At 42.3% G+C, this 26,360-nt stretch overlaps 1 protein-coding gene across 2 annotated transcripts in view; it reads left to right on the top strand.

Annotated features, from left to right (window-relative positions):
- Window positions 1-589: 589 nt before the first annotated feature.
- WARS2 (tryptophanyl tRNA synthetase 2, mitochondrial) overlaps window positions 590-26,360 on the top strand; it is a 34,573-nt gene continuing 8,802 nt past the window's right edge. The window contains exons 1-3 of one of the 2 annotated variants that reach the window (XM_053370808.1): window positions 590-657; window positions 8,812-8,889; window positions 16,112-16,369. In XM_053370808.1, the coding sequence (XP_053226783.1) occupies window positions 8,848-8,889; window positions 16,112-16,369 (300 nt within the window). In that variant the 5' untranslated portion in view covers window positions 590-657; window positions 8,812-8,847. The remainder of the gene's footprint in view (window positions 658-8,811; window positions 8,890-16,111; window positions 16,370-26,360) is intronic. The other variant, XM_053370807.1, reaches the window with a different exon arrangement.

Genomic DNA, 26,360 nt, shown 5'->3' with positions numbered 1-26,360 from the left:
GTAAATGGCGTTTCCGTGCGCTGCTCCGTTTTGCCAGAAGCGGCTTAGTCATGCTGGCCACATGACCCGGAAGCTGTACGCCGGCTCCCTCGGCCAATAAAGCGAGATGAGCGCCGCAACCCCAGAGTTGGCCACGACTGGACCTAATGGTCAGGGGTCCCTTTACCTTTATATATACGATAGTTAGGCAAGAGAACTGAAGGTGGGTATGATCAAGCCAACTTGATCTCTTTAATTCCAGTTCTGGGGAAAGCAGGTTTTCAAAGCACTACAGAAACTTGGAGAACTGGTGGCCAGAGACAATAGGGAGATGTGTGCAACATAGGCGTTAAGCAATCATCATCATCATCATCATTATTATTATTATTATTATTATTATTATTATTATTTCAAATGGAGGCCAAGGCAGTCAGCCTTCCAAACTGATGGCACAGCTTAGTCGGCAGATGCACGAGATTCTTTCATCTCAGTGTCCGCAGGGCGGAAATATTCCCGCTGCGTTGCAGAATCTCAGCCTCGCGGGGAGGGGAAGCGGGGGCAGAAGAGGCGGAGGAAGATTGAATGACCCAGTGCGCACGCGCGGCGTCACGTGACCGTCCCCACCTTTCCAACATGGCGGCGCCCAGTTCCTCCGTCCGGGCGCTTCACCTCCTACAGGTAAAGGGGCTCAGGAAATGCAGAGAGGGGGAAACGGCGCTCCGGGTCGCCGTCCCTTCTTGGAGGGAGCGAAATGCGGGAGCCGAGGGACGAGAAAAAGGCTGAGGGAAACCGGGAGCCGCTGTGGCGAAAGTGCGGTCGAGGTTGGGGGCGGTATTCTGGATTCGAATCCCGCCACGCGGCCGCGGTGCTTGCGCGGCGAAAGTGGGCGAGTCGCCGCCTCAGAGTCAGGGTGGGATAGTTGTTGTTTAGTCGTTCAGTCGTGTCTGCCTCTTCGTGACCCCCTGGACCAGAGCATGCCAGGCACTCCTGTCTTCCACTGCCTCCCGCAGTTTGAGTTACAGAAAGGTAGCCGTGTTGTTCTGCCATAGTCAAAACAAAAATTTTTTTTCCTTCCAGTAGCACCTTAAAGACCAACTAAGTTAGTTCTTGGTATGAGCTTTCGTGTGCATGCACACTTCTTCAGATACACATCTGAAGTGTATCTGAAGTGTATCTGATGTGTATCTGAAGAAGTGTGCATGCACACGAAAGCTCATACCAAGAACTAACTTAGTTGGTCTTTAAGGTGCTACTGGAAGGGAAATTTTTTTTTGTTTTGCCGCAGTTTGGTCAGACTCATGCTAGTAGCTTCGAGAACACTGTCCAACCATCTCATCCTCTGTCGTCCCCTTCTCCTTGTGCCCTCCATCTTCCCCAACATCAGGGTCTTTTCCAGTGAGTCTTCTCTTCTCCTGAGGTGGCCAAAGTCTTGGAGCCTCAGCTTCAGGATCTGTCCTTCCAGTGAGCAGTCAGGGCTGATTTCCTTAAGAATGGATAGGTTTGATCTTCTTGCAGTCCATGGGACTCTCCAGAGTCTCCTCCAGCACCATAATTCAAAAGCATCCATTCTTCGGCAATCAGCCTTCTTTATGGTCCAGCTCTCACTTCCATACATCACTACTGGGAAAACCAGAGCTTTGTTGGCAAGGTGATGTCATTGCTTTTTAAGATGCTGTCTAGGTTTGTCATTGCTTTTCTCCCCAGAAGCAGGCGTCTTTTAATTTCGTGACTGCTGTCACCATCTGCAGTGATCATGGAGCCCAAGAAGGCAAAATCCTTCCATTTCTTCCCTTTCTATTTGCCAGGAGGTGATGGGCCCAGTGGCCATGATCTTCATTTTTTTGATGTTGAGCTTCAGACCATATTTTGCACTCTCCTCTTTCACCCTCATTAAAGGGTTCTTTAATTCTTCCTCACTTTCTGCCATCAAGGTTGTGTCACGTGGAAAATGAAAAAGAGTGTGTGTACCTCTATCTCTGTGTGTATAATATTTGTATACCACATTTTCCTTCCAGGGAGCTCAAGGTGGCGTACATGGCACTCCTATTCCTTTTAATACAACAACCCTGTGAGTTAGGCTAGGTAGCTAAGAGATGGTGACTGGCCCACAGTCATCCAGTAAACTTCATAGCTGAGTGGGGATTCAAACCCTGGTCCCCCAGGTTCCATGCTTGCAAGTTGTAAAGTGGTATACATGGTACAGAGAGGAAAAAAAGATGTTCTCTCTCCCCTTCCCCATAATGTACTGTGTAGAATCACAGAATGGTAGCATTGGAATGGACCCTGAGGGTCATGTGGTCCAACCCCCTGCAATGCAGGAGGAATATTTTAGCCCAACGTGAGGCTCAAACCCATGACCCTGACATTAAGAGCCTCATGCTCTGTTGACAGGGTTTTATTATTATTTTGCGTGAGGGGCTTCTGGTCTCCTGTTAGGGCCCCCTCTTCCTCCCTGCCCTCAGCCATGTGTAGTTGGAGCGGAGTTTCATAGACATCTATGTTAATAGAAAACTGATCAAAGGTGGATAACCTCATTTTGTAAGCAGGGTCTCAATAATAATAATAATAATTAATAATAATAATAATAATAATAATAATAATAAAAAATTTATTATTTATACCCTGCCCATCTGGCTGGGTTTCCCCAGCCACTCTGGGCGGCTCCCCAGCCACCTTTGTCATCTGAGCAGCCCAGTACCTCCATAATACGACACTGCCAAGGCTTGTGTTGCTAACACAGGGGTTTGAGTTCATCCCCAGAGGTGCACTCCAATGTCTCTTGAAGCAGACAGGTGCTAGCAATTTATTCCTGACAGTTTTTGATAGATTGGCGATGGTAGTGGGAGTAGGAAGTAAACAGTAACAACAGTTCCTTCTGACTGTTCAAAGTGTCTCCTGTATATAAGGGTGCAGTTGTGCAGGGGTTGTACTTACTAAGCAAATTGCAGGGGGTTGGACTAAATGACCGTCATGGTCCTTTCCAGTTCTACAATTCTATGATTCTGTGAAAGAACATTAAGAGCGTTGCAAGAAAGAGCCCATCGTAAGGGACTTTGCAAAACTAACTTTGGTGCCTGTAAGTCTAAATGCCTAAGCATCCTTTCTCTTCTTCTTGTCCATTCAACAGCTAGTGGCTGCCTGAGTACAGACTGCTAGCATTCCCTTTTCCCTCCAAGTCCTCTATCTCTCAGCGGCTCACAAAACACAGGCTGCAAGGTTGCCACCTGGCCTTTTTAAAAACTGCACAAACAACATCAGCCAATTTTGTGTTTTTATCTTGTATTTTTATCCTCTGAACTGCCTTGAGACCTTTGAATAAAAAAATGGTATACAAATTTAATTAATTAATAATAATAACAACAACATGATGGTGTTTTTAATTAGTCTCAATGCCAGGGATGACTGGAGAGTATTAGGATGGCTCATTAGTGCCTCTTTTCTATCAGAGAAGTGTCACTGGAGTGGAGGCCAGAAACCCAGCTGCACTCCATCTACCAAGCTATTACCTATTGTTTTGTTGCTGGTGGTAGCAGACAGGAAGCTTCAAAATTGGGCATTTCAGGGGCAAGGTGTTGGTGGCATTGGTTCCAAAGCTTTGCAGATACCCTGAGGGGCCTCTTACACCATACTGAAATTTACATAGAAAAAAAATGACTATTTTGTCCAATATTGGCAAAAACAAGGGGCTTAATTATCCCTAACCGCAATCTTTGGGATTGCAGGTATGAGCGCCAAACAAGGTTTCTGCTCTACGTTGGCTGTGTCCTGAACAGGAACACTCCTCTTTGTGGTTAGAATACACTGTAATATTTTGCTGTGATTCTTCATTTGTTCCTTGTGATACGAAACGAGTAGTTGGGTGCCTGTCAATTTGGGAGTGAAGCATCCTCTAAAAGATAAGGTAGTGGTTTCAACACAGTCAGGGGACTCCCCAGGTACACAGAATTAGTTTGAAAAGAGAAAGAAACCCTAGAAATGGCCTAACAAGGGCTTGTGAGTTTCCAGGACCTACAGAACATTGAGGACAGCTGACCTGTGGCCTGTTGGGTGGGGGAGAGAAAGAATTAGAAAGAATAACTTTTGGTAAGTACAGTGGTACCTCGGGTTAAGTACTTAATTCGTTCCGGAGGTCCGTACTTAACCTGAAACTGTTCTTAACCTGAAGCACCACTTTAGCTCATGGGGCCTCCTGCTGCCACCGCTCCGCCGGAGCACGATTTTTGTTCTCATCCTGAAGCAAAGTTCTTAACCCGAGGTACTATTTCTGGGTTAGTGGAGTCTGTAACCTGAAGCGTATGTAATCTGAAGAGTATGTAACCCGAGGTACCACTGTATAGTGATTCTGAAGTGAGAATTACAAGTAAAGGGATCTGTGCACCAAGGATTTAAAAAACCTCTCCCTGCATGCTGTTTGTGTTAGTTTCAGCAGTATTCTTATTTGCCAGAAACACCCGCTAAATGTGCTATAAAGTACTAAGTTTTATGAATATCAGCTAGTCACGAACATGAGTCATGTGGTACTTTATAGCACGTTGGGGAAAGAGTTTGTTTGGTGGGGTGTAGAAAAATAAATAGCAGTCTCCTCCCACTCTAAACTCCTGAAACCTCCTACCCCTGTGAGTCTTAAATTACAAGGTTCCTTTTTCGCAGTGGTCAATTTCTGAACAAGAGCACCCCTATTAAGGGGCTTGGAACACATTGGACACACCTTTAGTTGCAGAACCCCAATCCACTTGTCTCTCTTAATACTGAGCTTCAGTCATGTTATGCTTGTCATTTTGGAAACAAAATGGGGCCAGCCAAAAATCAGGTGGTAGTTTCTGCATTTTCAGAAGACAACTCAGTTAAAGCAAAAGTGGCTTCATAGATCCGTGAAATGTTGAATGTGTCAAATAAGGAAGGCAGTTGCTCTGCTTCAGCCCCTGACGGTATCTTAGCAGTAACTATTAGGTTGCCATTATGTTAAAAATGTTCCTCGCAGTACTTATAGGACAAGGTTTCAACAGTGGAGGAAAGGAGTAGTGTTCAGGTTCGAGATTGGCATATCCAAACATAAGCCTTTAGTAGTCTTGCATCCTGTTGTTGTTGTTGTTTAGTCGTTTAGTCGTGTCCAACTCTTCGTGACCCCCTGGACCAGAGCACACCAGGCACACCTGTCTTCCACTGCCTCTCGCAGTTTGGTCAAACTCATTCTGGTAGCTTCGAGAACACTGTCCAACCATCTTGTCCTCTGTCGTCCCCTTCTCCTTGTGCCCTCCATCTTTCCCAACATCAGGCTCTTTTCCAGGGAGTCTTCTCTTCTCCTGAGGTGGCCAAAGTCTTGGAGCCTCAGCTGCAGGATCTGTCCTTCCAGTGAGCGTCTTGCATCCTAATCCCACATAAATGTGCATAGAAATGAGTCATTTATTTTTATAGGACTTAATTCCATGTAAGTGTGCCTAATCTTTCGCTCCTAATCCTAAACACTTATTGCTAGTTTTCTCATCTATAAATATCAAGGAAACATCCGGGTTTATAGTGACGCAGCACCAAAGTGTTTGGTATTCCCCACTCTATTTTTTTTTTAATAAATTTTTATTAACCGGCCAATCACATCGAATCAAACCACATCACATAAATTCCAAATTACAGTGCCGAATTTTGTTGGGGATTCCCATACTTCCAGATCCGAGGAAGGATTCTGATCTAATCATTACTTCTGCATTAATGTCCAAATCAGTCCAAATAAGTCCAAATAGATGTTCAAACAGTCCAAACACATATTCATAGTTCTTTCCAATCTTATCTTGCTGTTTCCACATCACTTCTTAATCAAATATTTTCTCTTTGTCCTTTATGGTCTCTTCTGATGGTCTCCTTAAGCCGATATACACCGATAATACTCCTGCATAGATTTCCCGTCCTGAACCTCAATCCAGATGGTTCCCATAAATCGTCACCTTCGGAGATAAGATCACTTTTTCCCTCGTAAATTTATAGCTCTGTCGTTCTTAAAGCCTCTTTGAGGAGTCTCTCCCACGATATAAACACACTCTCTTTCACTGTCCTCCTCCCAGGCTTATTCCTCCGACACAGCTTCCCAAGATGGCGACGACGGCATTTTTGACTGCGTCAGAACAAAGCTCTTATACATTCCACAGTCTTCTAAAAAATGCTTTGGTTCGAAAGTTTATCTCCACACAGCCTTAGATTCACAGCTTAAGTCCTTAAAACCTCATTTCTGGCTTTTGACTCTTGAAGGGAGGGGATTCTTGGGGTTAATCACATAAGTAAAATAAAACGTTTTTCCCCTCCCCCATCAGTCATTTGCCATACCGTATCTTGACGTATCTTCTCATAATTTAAATCTTGATTTTCCAGAGACCTCTTCTGTTGCAGTATTCACTCCTCCTCATTTCCTGAAGTATGTGCATTTCCTTCGTGCCAAATTGTTTCTTTTGAAGTTCTTGCAGCTAGTGGCGCAGGTCAGAGACAGCGTCCAGGAGTGCCGAAATCCCACAGGAGGGTTTTTCGGGGGTGGTATCGGGCACAGCAGGCATACGGCCCCACTCACCATCTTGAGTGGGTTTTTGGGAGGCTAATTACTCCCAAAATAGCCTCCAAATTACCTCCTGTGGGTCGGAGAGATGTTATTGTCGGCCATCTTCCTATGCGCCCCCTAGTGGGCCCCCGGTATTCCCCACTCTAAATCCCTTTTTGTTAGCATACCAAGTGGCTTGAAAGCAAAATGTCTATCAATGAAAATTAAATTTCTGGTGTTTTCTCACACCCATGTGTAAAGCCAAAAGGGCGTTGAAGTCCTCTCTCTTCCATTGTGCGGCAGCTGCCAGGATCTAAAATAAAAATAAAATATAAAATATTGATAAAGTTTGGTGTCCCGTTGTTTGCATAACTTCCTAGATTTCTCTGGCAAGCAGATGTTTCTGTGCTTGCTTGCCTGCTGGAAAATGCTCAAATTTGGGCTTTGTCAAACATGTTGGGGATGGGAGTTTCAAAGTCACTGAAAATGAAAGCTCTTTCTAATCACACCTTGATGGTACAGAGGCTACCATCAAGCAGTTGGCCTGTTTTCTATAATGGTAAGTCCCAAAGTGTTCTAGAAAGTATAGGTTAAAACAATCAGAATTGTGCATGAATGGCAATAGGAAGCACAGCAGAACAAAAGTGTGTCCTGTTCCAGAGACTCATCATGTTGAAAAGTGGTTGCTGCATTCTGTACTCCTTTTAAGTCACTGATTCTGCAGTTTGAAAATGTTTAATAATGGGTACAGAAAAAGTGAATAAAGCTTCTGAGTCGTTTCTCAGAATAACTTGCCAGGGAGTATATTTCCTCTTTAAAACTTAGTTGGTTTACACTTCCTTAAAAAAAATAATATTCATTTTCCAATACAAATTTATAAAATCACATCAAAATTTATCACACAAATCATCTTTTGGACTTCCCTCAGTTTCCCTGCCAATCTTCTGTTTTGATTTTTTCTTTACGCATTTCCTAATTTGATACTGCCTTTTAATATACCCTCCCCCACCCTATTCCCTTTTTTACAATATTCCAAATACTTTCACAGAGCTTCTTGCAAACCCACAAGCGTTATCTGTTCGTCACATATACTTTTCAGATAATCTACAAATTTTCCCCAGTCCTCGATGAACTTATGATCCCAGTTGGTTTACACTTCCAAACAGTATTTCTAGTTTCAGATATAGATGAAGTTTAAACAATTGTTAAAGATGTGCATGTAGAAGATTTTGCTGTAATTTCCAAATTATTTTGAGTGGTTTGTGGGCATGTGTAAGAAACAGATAGACGTAAGAACAGCCCTTCTGAATTTAACCAAATGTCCATTTACTGTGTAATCCTTTGCATGTTCACTCTAAAGAAAATCCCATTTAGTTCAGCGCCACTTACTTTGAAGTGCCTTTTTAAATCATTTTATCCACGGCAGGCAGCTGGTGGCTTCTGGAAATCTTACATGAAGGGAGTTAAGAAATTGGAGCACCCTCCACAGGCAGATACAGGCTTTGTATATTTATACAGGGATAGGATTCTCTAGGCTCTGTTAGGAGATTTATGTATTTTTGTGAATTCCCCTTTAGTGTGTTGGAACCCACAAAATGGGTCACGCTTCTTAAGTTGGGTCTTATCAGTGGTATCACCACTATTTTAATTTGTTTACTTGTTTATATTGTTTAGAAGAGAAGGGCAGAAGAGAAAAGAGGAGAAAAAAAGGAGAAATGTGCAGAGGAGGGGGAGAATATTACCTAAGCATATGGTAAAATTTTGAAATGGTGCCAGGGAAATATTGGAGGTTGCTGATCTAGTATCACTTTTCCTTATTCTTTGCTCTCAGTCTTCACAATCTGTATTAAGTATTTTTTACATGGGTTTAAACTACTGCACTGTAATATGTGAATTGCCCTGAGTATCTGTTGAGATTGTGTATAAAATAGGGTTTAAAATAAGCAAGAATACAAATATTTTATAAATATGACAAATATTATTTCTGTTATTATTTCCCTGACTTAATAATGCTAATGGGTATTTGATGCAGTTAACTGACAAGTTTAAATAGATTTAACAATGCAGTCCTAAAGAAATCTACTCAAAAGTAAGTCCCATTGACTTACCGTGCAATCCTAACCTCCTATGTCAGTCCTATTGAATTTGATGGGTAAGTGGAGTTAAGATTGCAGCCTTACTCTCAGGTACAATATAGGCTGAGCTTGTTTGCGTGATTTACTTGAGCTGCAGGCTGCATCCAAACCTAGTCCTACTCAGAGAAGGCCTATTAAAATGCATGGACACAACTAACTTGCATTCGTTAATTTGAGCGGGTCTGCTCTGAGTAGCACTGGCTTACAACCGCTATGTTTGCTAGCACATCCAGACTTCACGTTCTTCAGTTCAAGGTAAGAGTTTGCACACAGGTTTCTCTCTCTCCCCCCCCCCCACGCGCTCTTTCCTTCGGTCTCCCGGCAGTTTCTCTTTGTCCGACCAATTTGGAAATTCATAACCAGCAAGCCAACTAAAAACATGTGGAACTCTGTGGCTCAAATTATAGCTAAGTAACAATAAGGGGGAAGTCTAAGCATGATCCTTCTCCATTTCCGGAGTTGCTGCCGCCTCATTAATCAGGGCTCAAGTGGTATAAGCGGAGCAGCTTGCTTTGTCGCTGGCACAGCAGCTTCTTCGTCCCCTTCCCCACCCCCTGTGTGCCTTCACAGTAGGGAAAACTAGAGAGGGAAACCATCAATCTTTCTTGTCGCACATGTCAGCAGCGATCCGCTCCTCTCTTCCTGCGTTCTTTCTCTCTCCCTCCTGCTCGCTTGCATACATAGGAGCGTGGACACACAAACACACCTGTATTTAAAATTAGCTTGCGACCTTATTGTTTCCTTACCTGCTCACTTTAAACAGATGGGTAGATCTGTAAACTGGAATCTTCTACTCCAAAGTGCAAACAAATCCAAAGAAAAGGCTTCAGAGCCAGCTAGCGCTGACTTAACTTGACAGTTAACAGCAAGTGCGCCATAACTGTATTTCATAACATGATTTCAAAAAGAAAAGCGGGGGGAAAGATTGGAACAATTTGTTTAATCTGCACGTTAATGGCCATATTGCTATGGCTGCCTAGTAATACTAAGGTTCTCAAAATTTGTATGTTAGATCTTTTGATTATTCCCAACTAAATTCCACACCATTTTTTTATATTGCTTATAAAGATGAATAAATGTGCAAAGGCAATCGTGTAGTTGACACCTGTTCCACCCCCCTGTTTCTGTGCTTGTATCTACTGTGATTCAAAAAGGTAAGCAGGCAAAGCTTTCTTTGTGTGGAAAACATAGAGGGGAAAGCTTCAGGTGCCAAATTTCTGTGTTAGATTGTTAATAGCTCAGAAGCTGAGCCAGTTAAAAAAGCAGAGTTGGAAGCCCAGTACAAGGACTGGGAAACCATCCAGTAAAAACAACTGATGCACCACACATGAGGACTGTCGTACAATGGAAGTGAGGCTTACTGGTGTCTTCTAGAAATCACTTTTCCTCCTTCTACAGAATTACGTTGTGGAGCTCATAACATATACAAGTGGAACCTGCAACAAAATACAGTGGTACCTCTGGTTAAGAACTTAATTCGTTCTGGAGGTCCGTTCTTAACCTGAAACTGTTCTTAACCTGAAGTACCGCTTTAGCTAATGGGGCCTCCCGCTTCTGCGGTGCCACTGTGGCGCAATTTCTATTCTCATCCTGAAGCAAAGTTCTTGACCCGAGGTCCTATTTCTGGGTTAGCGGAGTCTGTAACCTGAAGCGTCTGTAACCCGAGGTACCACTGTATTGTTGTGCAGAGTGGTTAGGGTTCCAGCCAGCCAGCCAACCAGCCAGACCACCGTTAATGATACTCCATTACATTTCTCTTCCATTCATTTTCCATTTTCCTTTCCACATCCTCCAGTCAGCCTTCCATTCCTACCAGGCATTCTCAACCCTCCACAGTAGGCTGTTTCTTGCATCTCTCCCCTCTCTTTTAGGGTTCTTTTATTCTGCATATATGTACTTCTGCAAACCTTTGAGGTTTTCCCAAGCCTGTTGATCTTGTGGGTGGCTGGTGCCATTTTGCTTATATCACGATCTGCACTCAGATAATGAATTCGTTGCTCTTATATAGGATCTTCTGCCCCTGTTTCCAGCAAAGGTTGAGGTCTTTTAAGTCTGGTCACAAAACCGTACTATGCAGAATTCTGTGATGCTAAGGGATTTTTTCCTCTGGACAGAAATGGTAATTCTTGAGTGGCTGTCGTTTGAGTTGGCATCTCCTATGGCTTATATTTCTGCCCATTGGGAACTCTTGAGAAACATACCCTTTCTCTCTCTTTTTAATCCTTTACTAACTCCAGATCTTTTGAGCATGTGGCTCCGATGTCCTGACCTCAGCATTTCAGTCAAGCACATTCCAGCCCTATGATTTCATGACACCAGACTGAACTCCCTGCTATGTTGCCTTCTGACTCTTGCAGGGTGAATAAACAGTGAGCGAAGCCTGTAGCAGGGCATTGTGGCTTTTAGCACTATGATTTCAGAATTCTTATTTTTAATGAATATTATTTTAAGTTGAAATGAAACGCTTTGTGCAACTCGTATTTTATTATTAATGAGGTATCAAATCCAGAAAAATATTGTGCAATAATAACTGAAGCGTTATAAGCATTTTAAAAACCATCAGCACAAGGAAAAACTTCATTATTGCATCGTTTTGCCAAAACTATCAATAATCTACCACTTATATTCCCCTCATTACACAATTGTAATGGGGCGATTTGTTAATCTGTTTACATTTCTTTCCTGCATGATTCATTTTATCTCCCCCGTGCCATAGCATGTGTCAAGAACTTTAATATTTAAAATGTGCCACCAGTATTTGTAATTTAAAGTTAAGTTTTGAATCCAATTCCATCGATTTTGTCACTAGCTACTCTGACCATTGGGAGTTAATGTGGTACAGTATTGCTCTTTTTGAAATACACAATCTGTTTATTGAATTCCACTCTACTTGAACCTCTTAGGCTGGAGTTTATGCCCACTCACCTGAAAGTACGTAGAGACGTGAAGGATTGCACTGTTAATCAGATAGTGTGTCATTCAATCTCTTGGCTCCCGTTTGATGAATGGTTGCTCTATAAAAAAACCACCACTGCTTTATCACTGCCATTTATTTTTCTAAGAGGCTTTCATTATCTGCTGTCATAATATTTTGTTAATATTTTGTGGATATAACAAAGTAATTTCTTAGCTTATGCTTTCTTTTATCCTTATAAAGTTTTATCTACAGTCAGATAACACTACAGTTGTACTGTGTTGGAGTATATGTAATTTCCTTCATCCGTATCCAATTTGAGCTCAGTATTTTTATAAAGGATATAGCGGGTTTGTGAGAAGATGAGGCACCTTGGATACAGATGTACTGTAAATATCATTCGTGTTCCTACTTGGGCTGTAACTGCTTGCACTTATGAGCTTTCTCTGCTACAGCCCTTAATGACTGAATGAGTGAATTGTTTCTCCGATGCAGAGAGTCCGGGGCCGAGATAGTGATGGTTATTTGGAGGACGTTATAGCGAAAATAAAATTCTCAGTTAGAATCCCTAATAGTAACTTCACCTCTTCCCAGCTTTAAACATCAGCACATGGGAAATATTTTAAGTAAAAATTATTTCCAGTTGATTACGGGGTATTGTTGGAGTGTTTGAAGTGGAATAGACCAGACTCTGGCAAGCTTAGGATGGAAGAAAGCAAATGTTCTAATTTAGCTAAACTGTGCATATGTAATTCTTTTAATCTCTCTTCCCCCTCAACAACAACAACAAAATAGTTGTTTTCCAGGCATTTAATCATTTCAGTTGTTTCTCTATGAACTCACTCTAAGCGATATATTTTTGTTACTGCTGAAGTATCCATAATGGGTCACGGTATTCGAGGTGTAGTGTTTCATAGAATCATAGAATCATAGAGTTGGAAGAGACCACAAGGGCCATCGAGTCCAACCCCCTGCCAAGCAGGAAACACCATCAGAGCACTCCTGACATATGGTTGTCAAGCCTCTGCTTAAAGACCTCCAAAGAAGGAGACTCCACCACACTCCTTGGCAGCAAATTCCACTGTCGAACAGCTCTTACTGTCAGGAAGTTCTTCCTAATGTTTAGGTGGAATCTTCTTTCTTGTAGTTTGGATCCATTGCTCCGTGTCCGCTTCTCTGGAGCAGCAGAAAACAACCTTTCTCCCTCCTCTATGTGACATCCTTTTATATATTTGAACATGGCTATCATATCACCCCTTAACCTCCTCTTCTCCAGGCTAAACATGCCCAGCTCCCTTAGCCGTTCCTCATAAGGCATCGTTTCCAGGCCTTTGACCATTTTGGTTGCCCTCCTCTGGACACGTTCCAGTTTGTCAGTGTCCTTCTTGAACTGTGGTGCCCAGAACTGGACACAGTACTCCAGGTGAGGTCTGACAAGAGCAGAATACAGTGGCACTATTACTTCCCTTGATCTAGATGCTATACTCCTATTGATGCAGCCCAGAATTGCATTGGCTTTTTTAGCTGCCGCGTCACACTGTTGGCTCATGTCTAGTTTATGGTCAACCAAGACTCCTAGATCCTTTTCACATGTAGTGCTCTCAAGCCAGGTGTCACCCATCTTGTATTTGTGCCTCTCATTTTTTTTGCCCAAGTGCAGTACTTTACATTTCTCCCTGTTAAAATTCATCTTGTTTGTTTTGGCCCAGATCTTGTTTGTTTTGGCCCAGTGGTTTGATTGTGCACTTAGTGCGATCACTCCTTCATTGTGTTTTTCCCCCGCTTCACATCATACTACACCTTTAATTAGCAAATTGCAAGTGTTCTGCATGTTAAGGAAACCTTGCTGTTTTCTTCAAGATAGCAGGTTTCCCTTTATAAAACAAAACAAAAAAACCACCCAGCATTTTTCTGGTAGGAAAGAGGGCATGTGTCTACCAAACAAATCTGCCTTTTACTGAGTCAGGCTATTGATTCATCAAGTTCAGCGATGTCTCTTCTGACTGTTGCTGACTATCCAGGGTCTCTGTCAGAGGGTCTCTCCCTGCCTCTTCTCTCTTTGATTCTGTGATCCCTTTAACTGGAGATATCTGGGACTGAACCAGCATCTTCTGAATGCAAAGTGTGTGTGCTTTACTGCTGAACCACAGCCGCTCCAGCAACTGCCCACTACTCCTCATGGCAGATTACTTCTGAAACTGGGAGGGTTTCAAAAGCTGCTGGTGGTATGGCATAGGATCTTGCATTTACAAAGTAAATACGAATTTGACGGTGTCTCCTGAGGCACCTCTTAAGGGTAGGATTATGAGCAGAAGAAAGGGTTCCCTCTTTCCGTAGCATCAAGTAAAATAACGTCTTTTTCCGTGTATAAGACTAGGCCCCCCCCAAAAAAAATTAGGAGGCGTCTTATACACAGATAGTGCCGAGGGTAGATTTTCTTAAATCTGAGTGTCCCAAAATAGGGGGCGTCTTATACATGGGGGCGTCTTATAGACAGAAAAATACGGTATGCCCTCTGTCCTGGTATAATTTGTCCTTCTTTTCACTCCTATTCCACAACATTGGTTGCCACATATGGCGAATGCAACACAGCAGGGTGATGATGTTAGACAAATGTGGGGAATTTTTTTTTACTATCCATTACGGAGGAGGTGAATATGACACTGGGGTGCAGTTTTGTGTAGCAGCCCTTTTGTTTTTGGAGAAACAGTCTTGGAAGAAGAAGTCTTGCATTTGAACATGAGCTTTGGTTAACAATTGAAAGCGGAAAGTAAAGTTAAATGGGCCACCCAGAAAGTTGCTTTCCTTTTTAGAGATCAGTCTGTCAGAGCTCACTTATGATTGATGATTTAAGCAGATTCTTAAAAAAGACGAATACCAAGTTATATTTCAGGGTTTGGTTTTGCTTTTTATATATATCTAAAAAACCCACCTTACTGAATAATGTAATAATGTTTGGATAGCCATACTTTAGAGTTTCCTTCTTGAGTCAACAAGAATATTTGTCTCCCGTGGGAATAAGGGAGATGGTGAATATCCGAAAAACATTCTGGCATACAGAGAAAGGGAGGACTAGCAAAAAGAAATTGAATAACCAGAGCTGGAAATAACGATACGGCCATTACAGTTTTTTGAGGCCATGACAACATTCTTTTTTGAGCGTCAACTATTTTCTATGAAGGTTTTAGCCGAACAATCTCTGCAGCTGTTTTTGAAGTGTATAACCTGATACGGTGAATTCTCACTCAGAAGAAATTTCCACTGTGTTCAGCAAGGCTTACACACAAGTAACCCTGCTTAGATTTGCAGTCTTCAAATAGCAGTACGGAACTGGTATTGTAGCAAACTTCCAGTCTTCCCCTGAGAAACAGCAGTGGTTTATATTCTTTATAGTTAAGCCTTGCAATTTTGTTTCTGTTCCCACCAGTCCAGCAGTTGGTTTAACAAAAACACAAATCTTCACCACGTAAAGCTGACTGGGAGATTGTTGTTTTTTTAAAAAATGTTTTTTTAAAAAACCATAATGTGCAAGTTATTACAGTGCTGTCATGATGTTTTACAATATAATAAAAGTTTAAAAAAAAGGATGCTGATCAAGGAACTTACAGTCTAAAATTAGAGGGAGGAGTTATGCAGGTAAACAAGATACAGAAATAAGCAAGTACAGATGCACTTAATAAGGATTTGTTTCAGTTGGTGATGAAGGTTGTGGGTTCCAGTAAAAGAATATTTGGGGGAAGAAGTGTGCAGGATTAAGAGGTGGCCCATCCACACTATAAATCTGTATCACTTGTAAATCACTTATTTTTATTTTTTGCTTGCACAAACCATTGACATTTTTATTAACCACTTGCACATCACTAAAAGGTAGATTGCCAAGATCCCCAGCAATTTTCAACTGTTTGTCTATTATTATTATTATTATTAGGGATGCGGGTGGCACTGTGGGTTAAACCACATAGCCTAGGACTTGCCAATCAGAAGGTCGGCAGTTCGAATCCCCATGGCGGGGTGAGCTCCCGTTGCTCAGTCCCTGCTCCTGCCAACCTAGCAGTTCGAAAGCACATCAAAGTGCAAGTAGATAAATAGGTACCGCTCCGGTGGGAAGGTAAACGGCGTTTCCGGGTGCTTCTCTGGTTGGCCACATGACCCGGAAGCTGTACGCCGGCTCCCTTGGCCAATAAAGCGAGATGAACGCCGCAACCCCAGAGTCAGTCACGACCCCTTTACCTTTACCTATTATTATTATTAATTAAAAATGACTGCATTAGAATAATATATCACAACTCTGTCAAATTGTGGAAGATTGAGCTCCTAGGGCACAATCCAATTTAAAAGCTGCGTGATCAGAGTCCTTTTGAAATGGACAGAAGCTCATGAGCTCCCAAAGTGCTGTGACTGAGAGTAATTGTAGAGTTTACCGTATGCTCAAATATCCATACTGCCTGTATTTGTCCTATGTGTTTGCACAGAAAGTTGCAGGTATGTACCTGGGAACTTTCATATCGTTTGGTTCCCTGTGATTGTTTGCTAATGATTAATTCCATTATGGCTTGGCTCCAGAATAAAGGTCTGAAAAGGATTTTCTCTGGGATTCAACCAACCGGGATCCCTCATCTGGGAAACTACCTCGGTGCCATCACAAGCTGGGTGAAGCTACAGGAAGAATGCAGCTCCGTTTTATACAGCATTGTGGACCTCCACTCCCTCACCATACCAAGGGAACCAACAGTTTTACGCACGAGCATCTTAGACGTCACTGCTGTTCTCCTTGCCTGTGGCATCAGTCCGCAGAAGTGTTTCATTTTCCAACAATCCCAGGTCAGTATCTCTCTCTAGTTCCGCATCTGATTTCAGTGGACAGAGCATAGCTCCACTTAGAGACACCCCTGTTATTATCTATATATGTGCTTTAGAAGTCAGAGCCAGGTTTGGATAATTTTTGAGGATTCTTACTGTGGTCAATAGATAAATGAGACGGGAGGTTAAATCACAGAACTTAATAGTTTTGCAGAATTTCCTCCCCCCCTCCCCATCTTGTGCCCAACAGATTGTACAAAAGGGGAAAACCTGGGGTATATTATTTGATTGTTGGATGTAAACCTCCAAAATGTATTTTGTATAGTTAACTTTTTACCTCTGTCCTCAGTATATTTTATTTTATTGCTATGGCTAGTGGCTGATGCAAATAAAGATTCTTCTGATCTGATCTGCTCAGATCTGGGGTAGATGCAGGTTAGAATTTTGAAAACCGCACTGCCTTAACTGGTGAGAGGAGTCTGCCAGCTCTATTTTGAAATGAGACCTTCTGTGAGATAGCTCCATTGGCTCAGTTGCTGATGAATTAACAGGATGTGTAAGGGCGCTCTGACTGTTTTGTTTCGTTTTGTTGAAAAGTCGGCACTCAGAGCTTAGGGACAGATGTTAATGGAAAGAGTGGAGCAAAGTAAGCAGTACCATTGAGTGTTGGTCTGATGTCTGAACAGTATGTGAGTTTGTCTGCATGAGGAGTATGTGAATGAGAAAGTGAGAGAGCGAGGGAAGAGGGTATGAATGAAGAGAGGTTATTAAACACAAGAAAGCACATTGGCAAATGTGCATAACTCTCCATTTGCTAGTTTTTGTTTATTTACTGTATTTTTCGCTCTATAAGACGCACCAGACCACAAGACGCACCTAGTTTTTGGAGGAGAAAAACAAGGAAAAAAATATTCTGAATCTCAGAAGCCAGAACAGCAAGAGGGATCGCTGCAAAGTGAAAGCAGCAATCCCTCTTGCTGTTCTGGCTTCTAGGATAGCTGCGCAGCCTGCATTCGCTCCATAAGACACACACACATTTCCCCTTACTTTTTAGGAGGGAAAAAGTGAGTCTTATAGAGCAAAAAAATACGGTAATTCCTTGGACACTCTTAGTTCTTAGTGTGGATTTACAACAACCACAACAATTTCTAAGAACTGCAAAATTAATAACTGAATGGTACGTGATTGCTTTTAAAAGGCTTTAGGTGTTCTAAATGTTTTGAATGGGTTTGAACTGTTTTTAATTGTTTTAAATATGCATTTTTAAAACTTGAACTCCTTTAACCTTTTAATGTTTACCGCCCTGGACTCCTTTGGGAGGAAGAATAGGGTACAAATGTAATAAATGCAATAAATAATAATCATGGTTTAAAGAACTGACCCAACACCCCTGAATAAAACCAATAAAGGATACAACTAAAATACATCAGAACAAAAACCCTGCAACATTTGATTTCATATTAAATGTATTGCGTTATAAGAGAGGGAAGGAAAGTTAACTTATATGGGACACAAAGGACTCTACGAAATGGAGAACGTCTAGCCTAATTCAGCCAAAAGATGTTATACACTAGAGAATAAACAGATCATCCAAACTGTACTGTATTGCCATAATGTTTCAAAACTTTTATTTTATTTTAGAACTTAACAATGTATTCATAATATTTACTTGTTTACAAATGTGTAAGGAGAGTCCTTTGGGAGCCACTGCATTGGCACACAGCAGCAAAATTTTCCCCTTTCTGAGTCCAAATTAAAACTGCAAAATTGGCACACTTTCTAGGTAAAGGGTGTCACCTTCCAAAATCGAGAGAGAGATTCCAGGCATGAGGAAAATGTTAGTCGTCTTGTTTGCTCCTGTTGGCGAACATGAACCATCAGTCAATTGGCTTGATAAATGAGATCACTCAGCAGCTGCAATAAGACCTTCTATTTAACTATTACTGTCATCTCCCATCTACATTGTATTTCAGAGGCAGGGAATTGCTGGCCCTGGGGGCCTCCCAATCGGGTCTGCAGCTCTCCCCCCGCCCCCATAGCAATTAGCTCTAATAGAAGGCTGTTTTCAAATGTAATTGCTGCATGGGGCAAGGATGATCTTTGTGGAGATTATCTGGGGAGGGAAGGACTATAGCAGATAGCATGGTGGCCTCCCAGCAGCTGAGTCACTGCTGCTTACCAATAAGGAGAGGGGCAAGGCAGCAGGGAGCTGGGAGTGGTGCAAAAGCTGCAGCAGAAACAACCTGCTGCTACTGCTGGTGCGTTTGCACCATGCTGACCTCCCTGCCAAATTGCCCCTCCCACTCTCCTTCCCAATAAGCAGCAGCGACTCAGCTGTTGGGAGGTCAGGTGAGCGTCATTGTGCTTTCCACTACTGCGGTAGCGTTAACCCTGGCAAGCTGCATTCTCCACAGAAATCTCCTTCACACAGCAATTGTGCTTGCAGGCGTGGGTAGTGAGAATCTGCATGTGTGTGTGTTGACTGTGAATGTAAGGATGTTTCTGAGTAAGGGAATGAATGGTGTGCGTTGTATGTGTCAGGTGGGAGAATGCATGTGAGAATGTGTGAGATAACATGTGTGAGTGGCCCTGCCCACTTTTGCATTTGTCCCACCGATCATGAGACCAGGGCCCTGTAGGATCTGATTTCTTTCCGCAGGGCCTGTAAGACAGAGTTGTTCCGCCTGGCCTTTGGCTTGGAGCCAATTTGATTCCCTCCCTCTCTTTCTTTTTTCATTTCCTTCTCCTCCTGCAATGAGGCTACATTTTAATATTTTAATGTTTCAATATTTTAATGTTGTATTTTAATTTTGTTTTTAAGTTGTAATCATTCAGCTTGTTTTTATTATTGCTTGTAAGCCGCCCTGAGCCCGGCCTTGGCTGGGGACGGCGGGGTATAAATAAAAATTATTATTATTATTATTATTATTATTATTATTATTATTATTATTATCACTAGCACAGACCCCACTCCCCAGAGAAGTAGGCACAAGGGAATGTGTCTCTCAGGCTGGATAAGTGTTGCCCATCCCTGACGCACAGAGCAGTGGGCCGAATGTTGAGCTTCAGTCTAGATTGAGAATTCACATGAAGCTTGGTGACTGACCTCAGGCCAGAGTGGTTGGGAGGTAAAATGTATACTGCCCTGAGCATCTTGGAGGAAGGGTGAGACACACATGTTAAAATCATTCAAGACGCAGTGCATTGATTTGCTTATTTAGAAATGAGGCCAGGAAAAAAGCCACAAGGGTGGATTACAATAAACAATAAAATACAGCAACTGAACAGAAAGAAGCGGCAGAGGACAGGAAGCACTACTCTCAAACCTCTGAATCTAAGACTGACATGAAGATATTGATTAAAATACGAGACAGCCTGTCAGGGGAGAAGTTTTGGTTATACAGTCGTACCTTGAAAGTCGAACGGGAGCCAAAACGTTTAAGAACTAAGCTAGGTTCGACTGTATATGCCTTTGGTTATATGCCATGGCAAATCACCATCACCTTTTCTCTTCTGTCAGGCTTTTGCAGGCAATTCTCTTTCCGCAATAGTTAGCTGATTTCTGATTTTAACTTCTTAATATGGTTTTTAATGTATGGTGCTAGGTGTAATTGTTATGAACTGCTCTGATTTTTTAGAAATGAATAGCAGTGTACTGTATAAATGTTTTTTCACAAATGAGTAAACTTTTGTTTCATCGAGAAATAAAACAATGGCAGTTTCATGTAATAGTGTTGGAAGTAAATGGAAAGGGAGACAGAGAGTTCTTTCAAGAGGCTCCACCCCAGTATGTTGACAGATTAAAATTGAGGACTTCTGGAATAGCTGGATGGAGGGCTGCAGAGGAGGAGAGCAACTGCGAATGCCTTGAGTAGAAGGGAACACCTGAATCCCAGCAAAAAATATTGAAACTTTGCCCACTAAGAGCTCTAGGGATACAACATATTGGATGATCACATCTTTGGGGAAATCAGCTAATGGACATAGCTTGCTTCCTATGGGAAACAGTAAATAGAGGGATTTGTAATGCTGATGTTCTTCCAAGTATTTTTAGCTATGCTGCAGGAAACATTTTCTGAGAAAGATAATATCTATACGGAAAACAGGCTTTTCCATCAGGAGACACGCGAGGTTCTGAGCTGCTGCCTATTACGTCACTGCCACTGCCTTGGCCTAAGTTTCTAGCAAAGGTTTCGTTTAGTTGGTATTCTGCTAGCAGCACCTTTTGCAGTGTAGTCCCGGGCAAGTCTACTCAGAAGTAAGTCCTGCTGAGTATAATGGGATTTAGTCTCTGTGCATAGAATTGCAGTCGTTGTCTAGGATTTGTCATTGTGGAAACTGGCAAAGTGTGTGATTCAAACAGAAGAAAATCAACCACTTTTCATTCCATATGCAACCTGGACAATACTTTAGCATTTAATTCCCAGGGGTGTTGGTTTTGCCATCCTTCTGACCACTATGAAAACATCTGGCTGTTGCTGGTTGAGGATTAGCGAATTCTTGGCTGTAGATATCTTCTATGTTATGGTAAAGGATGGGCTAAAGAGAGGAAGATCCTCTAGGCAGAGGAAAGTGGAAATCATTAGTGCTGATTGCAACATGTAGTGAACAGTTGCCAAGTTGAAAATAGAGTCCTAGTTTCAGGAAAGCCCATTAGACCACTAATCTACAAGAGTCATGGGTTAATGTGCATTAAGTACTTGTCCTGTCATGTAGAAGTAAAAAGGTTTCCCCTGAAAGATATGCCTTTGCTGCTTCCATCACCAGCACATGCCAATAGCGCAATGCAAACGACCCCCCTCTTCTCTCATTTATAACCAGCCCCTCTGTTTCTGGGACTAATACTAGCTGCATTTTGTTCTGGTGTTCAAATCTGCAAATGATGTGATTAATTCTTGCCCTCCAAACCAGAATCGGAAACCATGGTTTCAAACGGGTTTCTGATTCTGGTTTGGAGGGCATATAATTCACCATGTCATGATTAACTGCAAACTCTGGCTATGCTAGCAGGGGAAAAGGGAGGTGGGAAGGAATGTCTGGTTTGTAGGGTTCCCTAAAAGTAAGCCTTTGTCAACCATGTTGATTTCTGGTCCCATTAAAAATAGCTCAACTTTATCTTTCAGTGAACAATTTCAATTTTAAAAAACATAGAACATTTTGAGATTGTATACAGAAAATTGTTCTTGACAGAGGTAGAGATTTTCTCTTGTTCACTTAGTTTTCTTTGGTGGTGATAGCATGCGTCTTGTGTTTGTATTATAAACTTGCACAGTGTTTGCCATCTCTAAGATGGTCATTTTCAGAAGCTGCTATCAGTCAGTTCTGGATATTTTGAGTATTAATTTTGCTTTTGGTGTTGGAACGGCCATAGCTTTATGCCTCAACTTTCAGCTCAGCAGCTCTTTATCACTACAGTGGTACCTCAGGTTACATACGCTTCAGGTTACATATGCTTCAGGTTACAGACTCCGCTAACCCAGAAATATTGCTTCAGGTTAAGAACTTTGCTTCGGGATGAGAACAGAAATTGGGCGGCGGCAGCGGGAGGCCCCATTAACTAAGGTGGTGCTTTAGGTTAAGAACAGTTTCAGGTTAAGTACGGACCTCCGGAACGAATTAAATAATAATAATAATAATAATAATAATAATAATAATAATAATTTATTATTTATACCCCGCCCATCTGGCTGGGCCTCCCCAGCCACTCTGGGCGGCTTCCATAAAAACCAAAAATACAGTAAAATATCACACGTTAAAAACTTCCCTGAACAGGGCTGCCTTAAGATGTCTTCTGAATGTCAGGTAGTTGTTTATCGCTTTGACATCTGCTGGAAGGGCGTTCCACAGGGCGGGCGCCACTACCGAGAAGGCCCTCTGCCTGGTTCCCTGTAGCTTTGCTTCTCGCAATGAGGGAACCGCCAGAAGGCCCTCAGCGCTGGACCTCAGCGTCCGGGCAGAATGATGGGGGTGGAGACGCTCCTTCAGGTATACTGGACCGAGGCCGTTTAGGGCTTTAAAGGTCAGCACCAACACTTTGAATTGTGCTCGGAAACGTACTGGGAGCCAATGTAGGTCTTTCAAGACCGGTGTTATGTGGTCTCGGCGGCCGCTCCCAGTCCCCAGTCTAGCTGCCGCATTCTGGAATAGTTGTAGTTTCCGGGTCACCTCCAAAGGTAGCCCTTCAAAGTGGTACTTAACCCGAGGTACCACTGTATCTTAACTTGTGAAATCCTGTGCAACCTTTGGTGCAAAGGCAGAGAGTGTGGCGCCCTCTAAACATTGTGGACTACAGCTCCCACCAGTGCCAGCATGCATGACTAATGGCCAGGGATGGTGTGAGTTACAGTCCACCACATTTCAAGGGAACCATTTGCATTCACAGATGAAGCTAAGCAGGTGTGGGTCTGGTCAGTATCTGGATGAGGGACCACCTTGGAGCTCCAGGTATGTTGCCTTAAATTCTGCCTTGGATAGGAATGCCCTAAATAAATAAATTGCTTGGGGTGGGGTGCAATCAGTAGGTCTGATTAGGACTTGTTATGTCTTCTGCCTGGAGCTTTCTCATTTAATGTAAGAAACCACCAAGAATGGAAGTCATTAAAATCCTTATTAAATCAAGTGTCTTATCAGTGGGGAAAGTAAGTCTATTATTATCCCTTAACACGACTGTGTTTATTTGGCTGGTGGATTAAAATTAGAGGGGCTTTAATGTAAACGGATGCTGTCATGCCAGAGTGGTGATTGTTGCATGGCCCTATAAATTGCGTCTTTTGTTGCTCTTCTTTTGATGGCCTGTGCCAGGGACTGCAACCTGCCAGCCACTGTGGGCATAATCTGGCTCGGCAAGCCTTTTTGAAAGGTCTGCCAACCCCCAACAGCTTGCTAAAGATTCATTGGTGGTTCTGCTTCCTGAAAAAGCAGGTTGAAGGACTCAGAGAAACAGTAAGGAGCTCTCAGTTCTTCTCTGGCGTTTCCCAAGTGCTTGGCCATCTCCAACCCTTGGGAAACAATTTAGACGATTATAGTACTCCTTCCTGAGCTCTTTTATCTGGACCTCAATGGTTCTCAGTGATGGTGATAGGAAGTATGGGATGGGCAGTATGGGATGAAACAGAAACAAGTGGCATGTAGTCCCAGAGGGCAATGCACTCCTTGCCCCAAAAAAGGTTAGCTACCTATTTAATTTTTTATTATTATTATTCAAGATTTATTAATTTACAAAAATACCTGCATTGTCTCTTTTTTCAAGTTGCATTTTTTACAGATCAGTTTCATTTGTTGTGAGACATTAGTGTAAAAGAAAAGAACTCACTCTGAAACTCACTTACAGGTGGTACCTAACACCACAGAAACTAGCGCTAATATGCCCAGGAACCTCACCAAAATGCTGGAGAGGATGCACCTCCACAGGCACATACCTCCACATGTGGTGGGAATGTCCTGAAATCCAACTCTTCTGGACATCAGTCGTACAAGAAATATGCAAAATAACTAAGCAAGTATTAGAAGTCAGCCCAGAACTGGCCCTACTAAACACCTTCCAAGATAATAATGCCCACTCACATCATAAAGAGCTCATAACCCACCTACTCTCAGCAGCCAGGAACATCATAGCCAGACACTGGGGAGACCTGTCAGGAGTAAGCACAGACCAATGGTATCAAATAGTATGGAAAACAGCCTTATTAGAAAAAATTAGCCACCCATTTTATGAGAACCTAAGAGCCTGCTCTTAGCGATGCAGATGGTGCTGTGGGTTAAACCACAGAGCCTAGGACTTGCTGATCAGAAGGTCGGCAGTTTGAATCCCCACGATGGGGTGAGCTCCCGTTGCTCGGTCCCTGCTCCTGCCAACCAAGCAGTTCGAAAGCACACCAGTGCAAGTAGATGAATAGGTACCACTCTGGCAGGAATGTAAACGGCATTTCCGTGCACTGCTCTGGTTCACCAGAAGCGGCTTAGTCATGCTGGCCACATGACGCGGAAGCTGTACGCTGGCTCCCTCGGCCAGTAAAGCGAGATGAGCGCCGCAACCCCAGAGTCGGTCATGACTGGACCTAATGGTCAGGGGTACCTTTACCTTTAAGAGCCTGCTAGATCAGGCCAGTGGCCCACCTAGTCCAGCATCCTATTCTCACAGCAGGCACCTTCCTATGGGAAGGGCACAAGGAGGACCTGAGCACATCAGCGCCCACCACGCCTGTGGTTTCGGGCAACTGGTATGCAGAAGCCTTCTGCCTCCAACCAGGCAGGCAGAACATAGCCGTCATGGCTAGTGGTCATCGATAGCCTTATCCTCCATGAATTTTGTTAGTGCTTCAAATATTGGCAAAGCCAGAACAACAGTGGCGCAGTCGGGCTTTTCTTGACCACCTTCAATTCTCTCTAAAAGAACTGCTGGTTTCTAGCAAGTGATGCTAAAGAAGGAAAGAAAAGCTGAGAGATTCTGTGCTTGACTTGGGGGAGGAGGAAGCGAACTTCAAATGATTCTATTATAGCAAAAGAACCTTTACACTTTTCTCCAGGGTAGATTTGATTTAAATCAAATTGATTTAAATCACTAGTCAGTAAGACAGTAAGGCTATTAACGGCTTAGCGGCTATTAATGGCTTAGCGGCTATTAGCGGCTTAGCGGCTTTAAGAAAAAGGAAACAAACTCGCAAGAACTCGCAAGACGTTTTCGTCTTGCGAAGCAAGCCCATAGGGAAATTCATCTTGCGGAACGACTCAAAAAATGGAAAACTCTTTCGTCCTGCAAGGCATTCGTCTTGCGAGGCATTCGTCTTGCAAGGTACCACTGTATTTACAACCAGATGAAGGTTTCGTTTTTGGAATAATAAATTTTCAGAGTAGTTTTTACAGTTATATCAAAAATTACTGATTTGGTTATACTATTAGAAATACATAGGCAGATAATTATGAAATTATTGTGAGGTTTAATAAGTTAACTGTTTATATTTGGACAACTTTTCTCTAAACCTATGTGGTTTCCTGTTTGACTTGATTCTGACTGTAATCTTTGACAAATCAATATTTAAACTTAAGTTTATAAAAGAGAAAACTGAGGGAGAGGGAAATGTTGTTTTCCAAAGGTTAAAGATCTGAAGTGCAAGCTTCTTCCTTGGTGTACACCTCCATAGTGTAAGAAAAGCAGGGTGGGGGAAAAGCAATGATTTTGTAAAAATAAAAATAAAAATCTTTTTTTTAAAAAAATAGCATTTTTTAACATTGAAATTGGATTTTTAAAATAAAATGCTTTTGGAGGAAAAATCTTTCTAAAGATAGTTTTCTATTTAAGTTACATTATAGCCCAAAGGATTTAAGTTTTCCTTGTGTGCTAAAACTAAAACACTTTTTTTCAAAAAAAAAAAATAGACTAACAACATCAGTTAGCAAACATGGATACATATGCTATAATGTTATTGTTTTAGTTAAATAAATTGTTATTAAGGAAATGGTTGTTTTTCTCCTTCCAATAAATTACAGCAGAAAAGTTGTCCAAATGTAAACAGTTAACTTATTAAACCACACAATAATTTCATAATTATCTGTCTCTGTATTTCTAACAGTATAACCAATTCAGAGAAGCCCCACTGCTCCACTGTTGTTCTGGCTTTGCCAATATTTGAAGCGCTAACAAAAACCTGCAGAATCTATGGACAAATAGGGCATCAAATGGGTGTGTGCACACCAGAGGCAATGCACACTCACCCCACAGTCTTCAGCTGTTTTTTAAGTACAGTGGTACCTTGAGTTAAGTACTTAATTCATTCTGGAGCTCCGTTCTTAACCTGAAACTATTCTTAACCTGAGGTACCACTTTAGCTAACGGGGCCTGCCGCTGCGCGGCCGCGGCACGATTTCTGTTCTCATCCTGAAGCAAAGTTCTTAACCCGAGGTATTATTTCTGGGTTAGTGGAGTCCGTAACCTGAAGCGTATGTAACCTGAGGTACCACTGTATAGTCGGTCTCCAGTACTACTGTCTGTTCCTTAATAAGTGTGAAACATCCA

The sequence above is a fragment of the Podarcis raffonei genome, chromosome 17 (genome assembly GCF_027172205.1).
Source record: "Podarcis raffonei isolate rPodRaf1 chromosome 17, rPodRaf1.pri, whole genome shotgun sequence".
Taxonomy (NCBI): Eukaryota; Metazoa; Chordata; class Lepidosauria; order Squamata; family Lacertidae; genus Podarcis; species Podarcis raffonei.
Note: the sequence above shows the minus strand (reverse complement) of the source record. Positions and strands in the feature narration are given on the sequence as shown.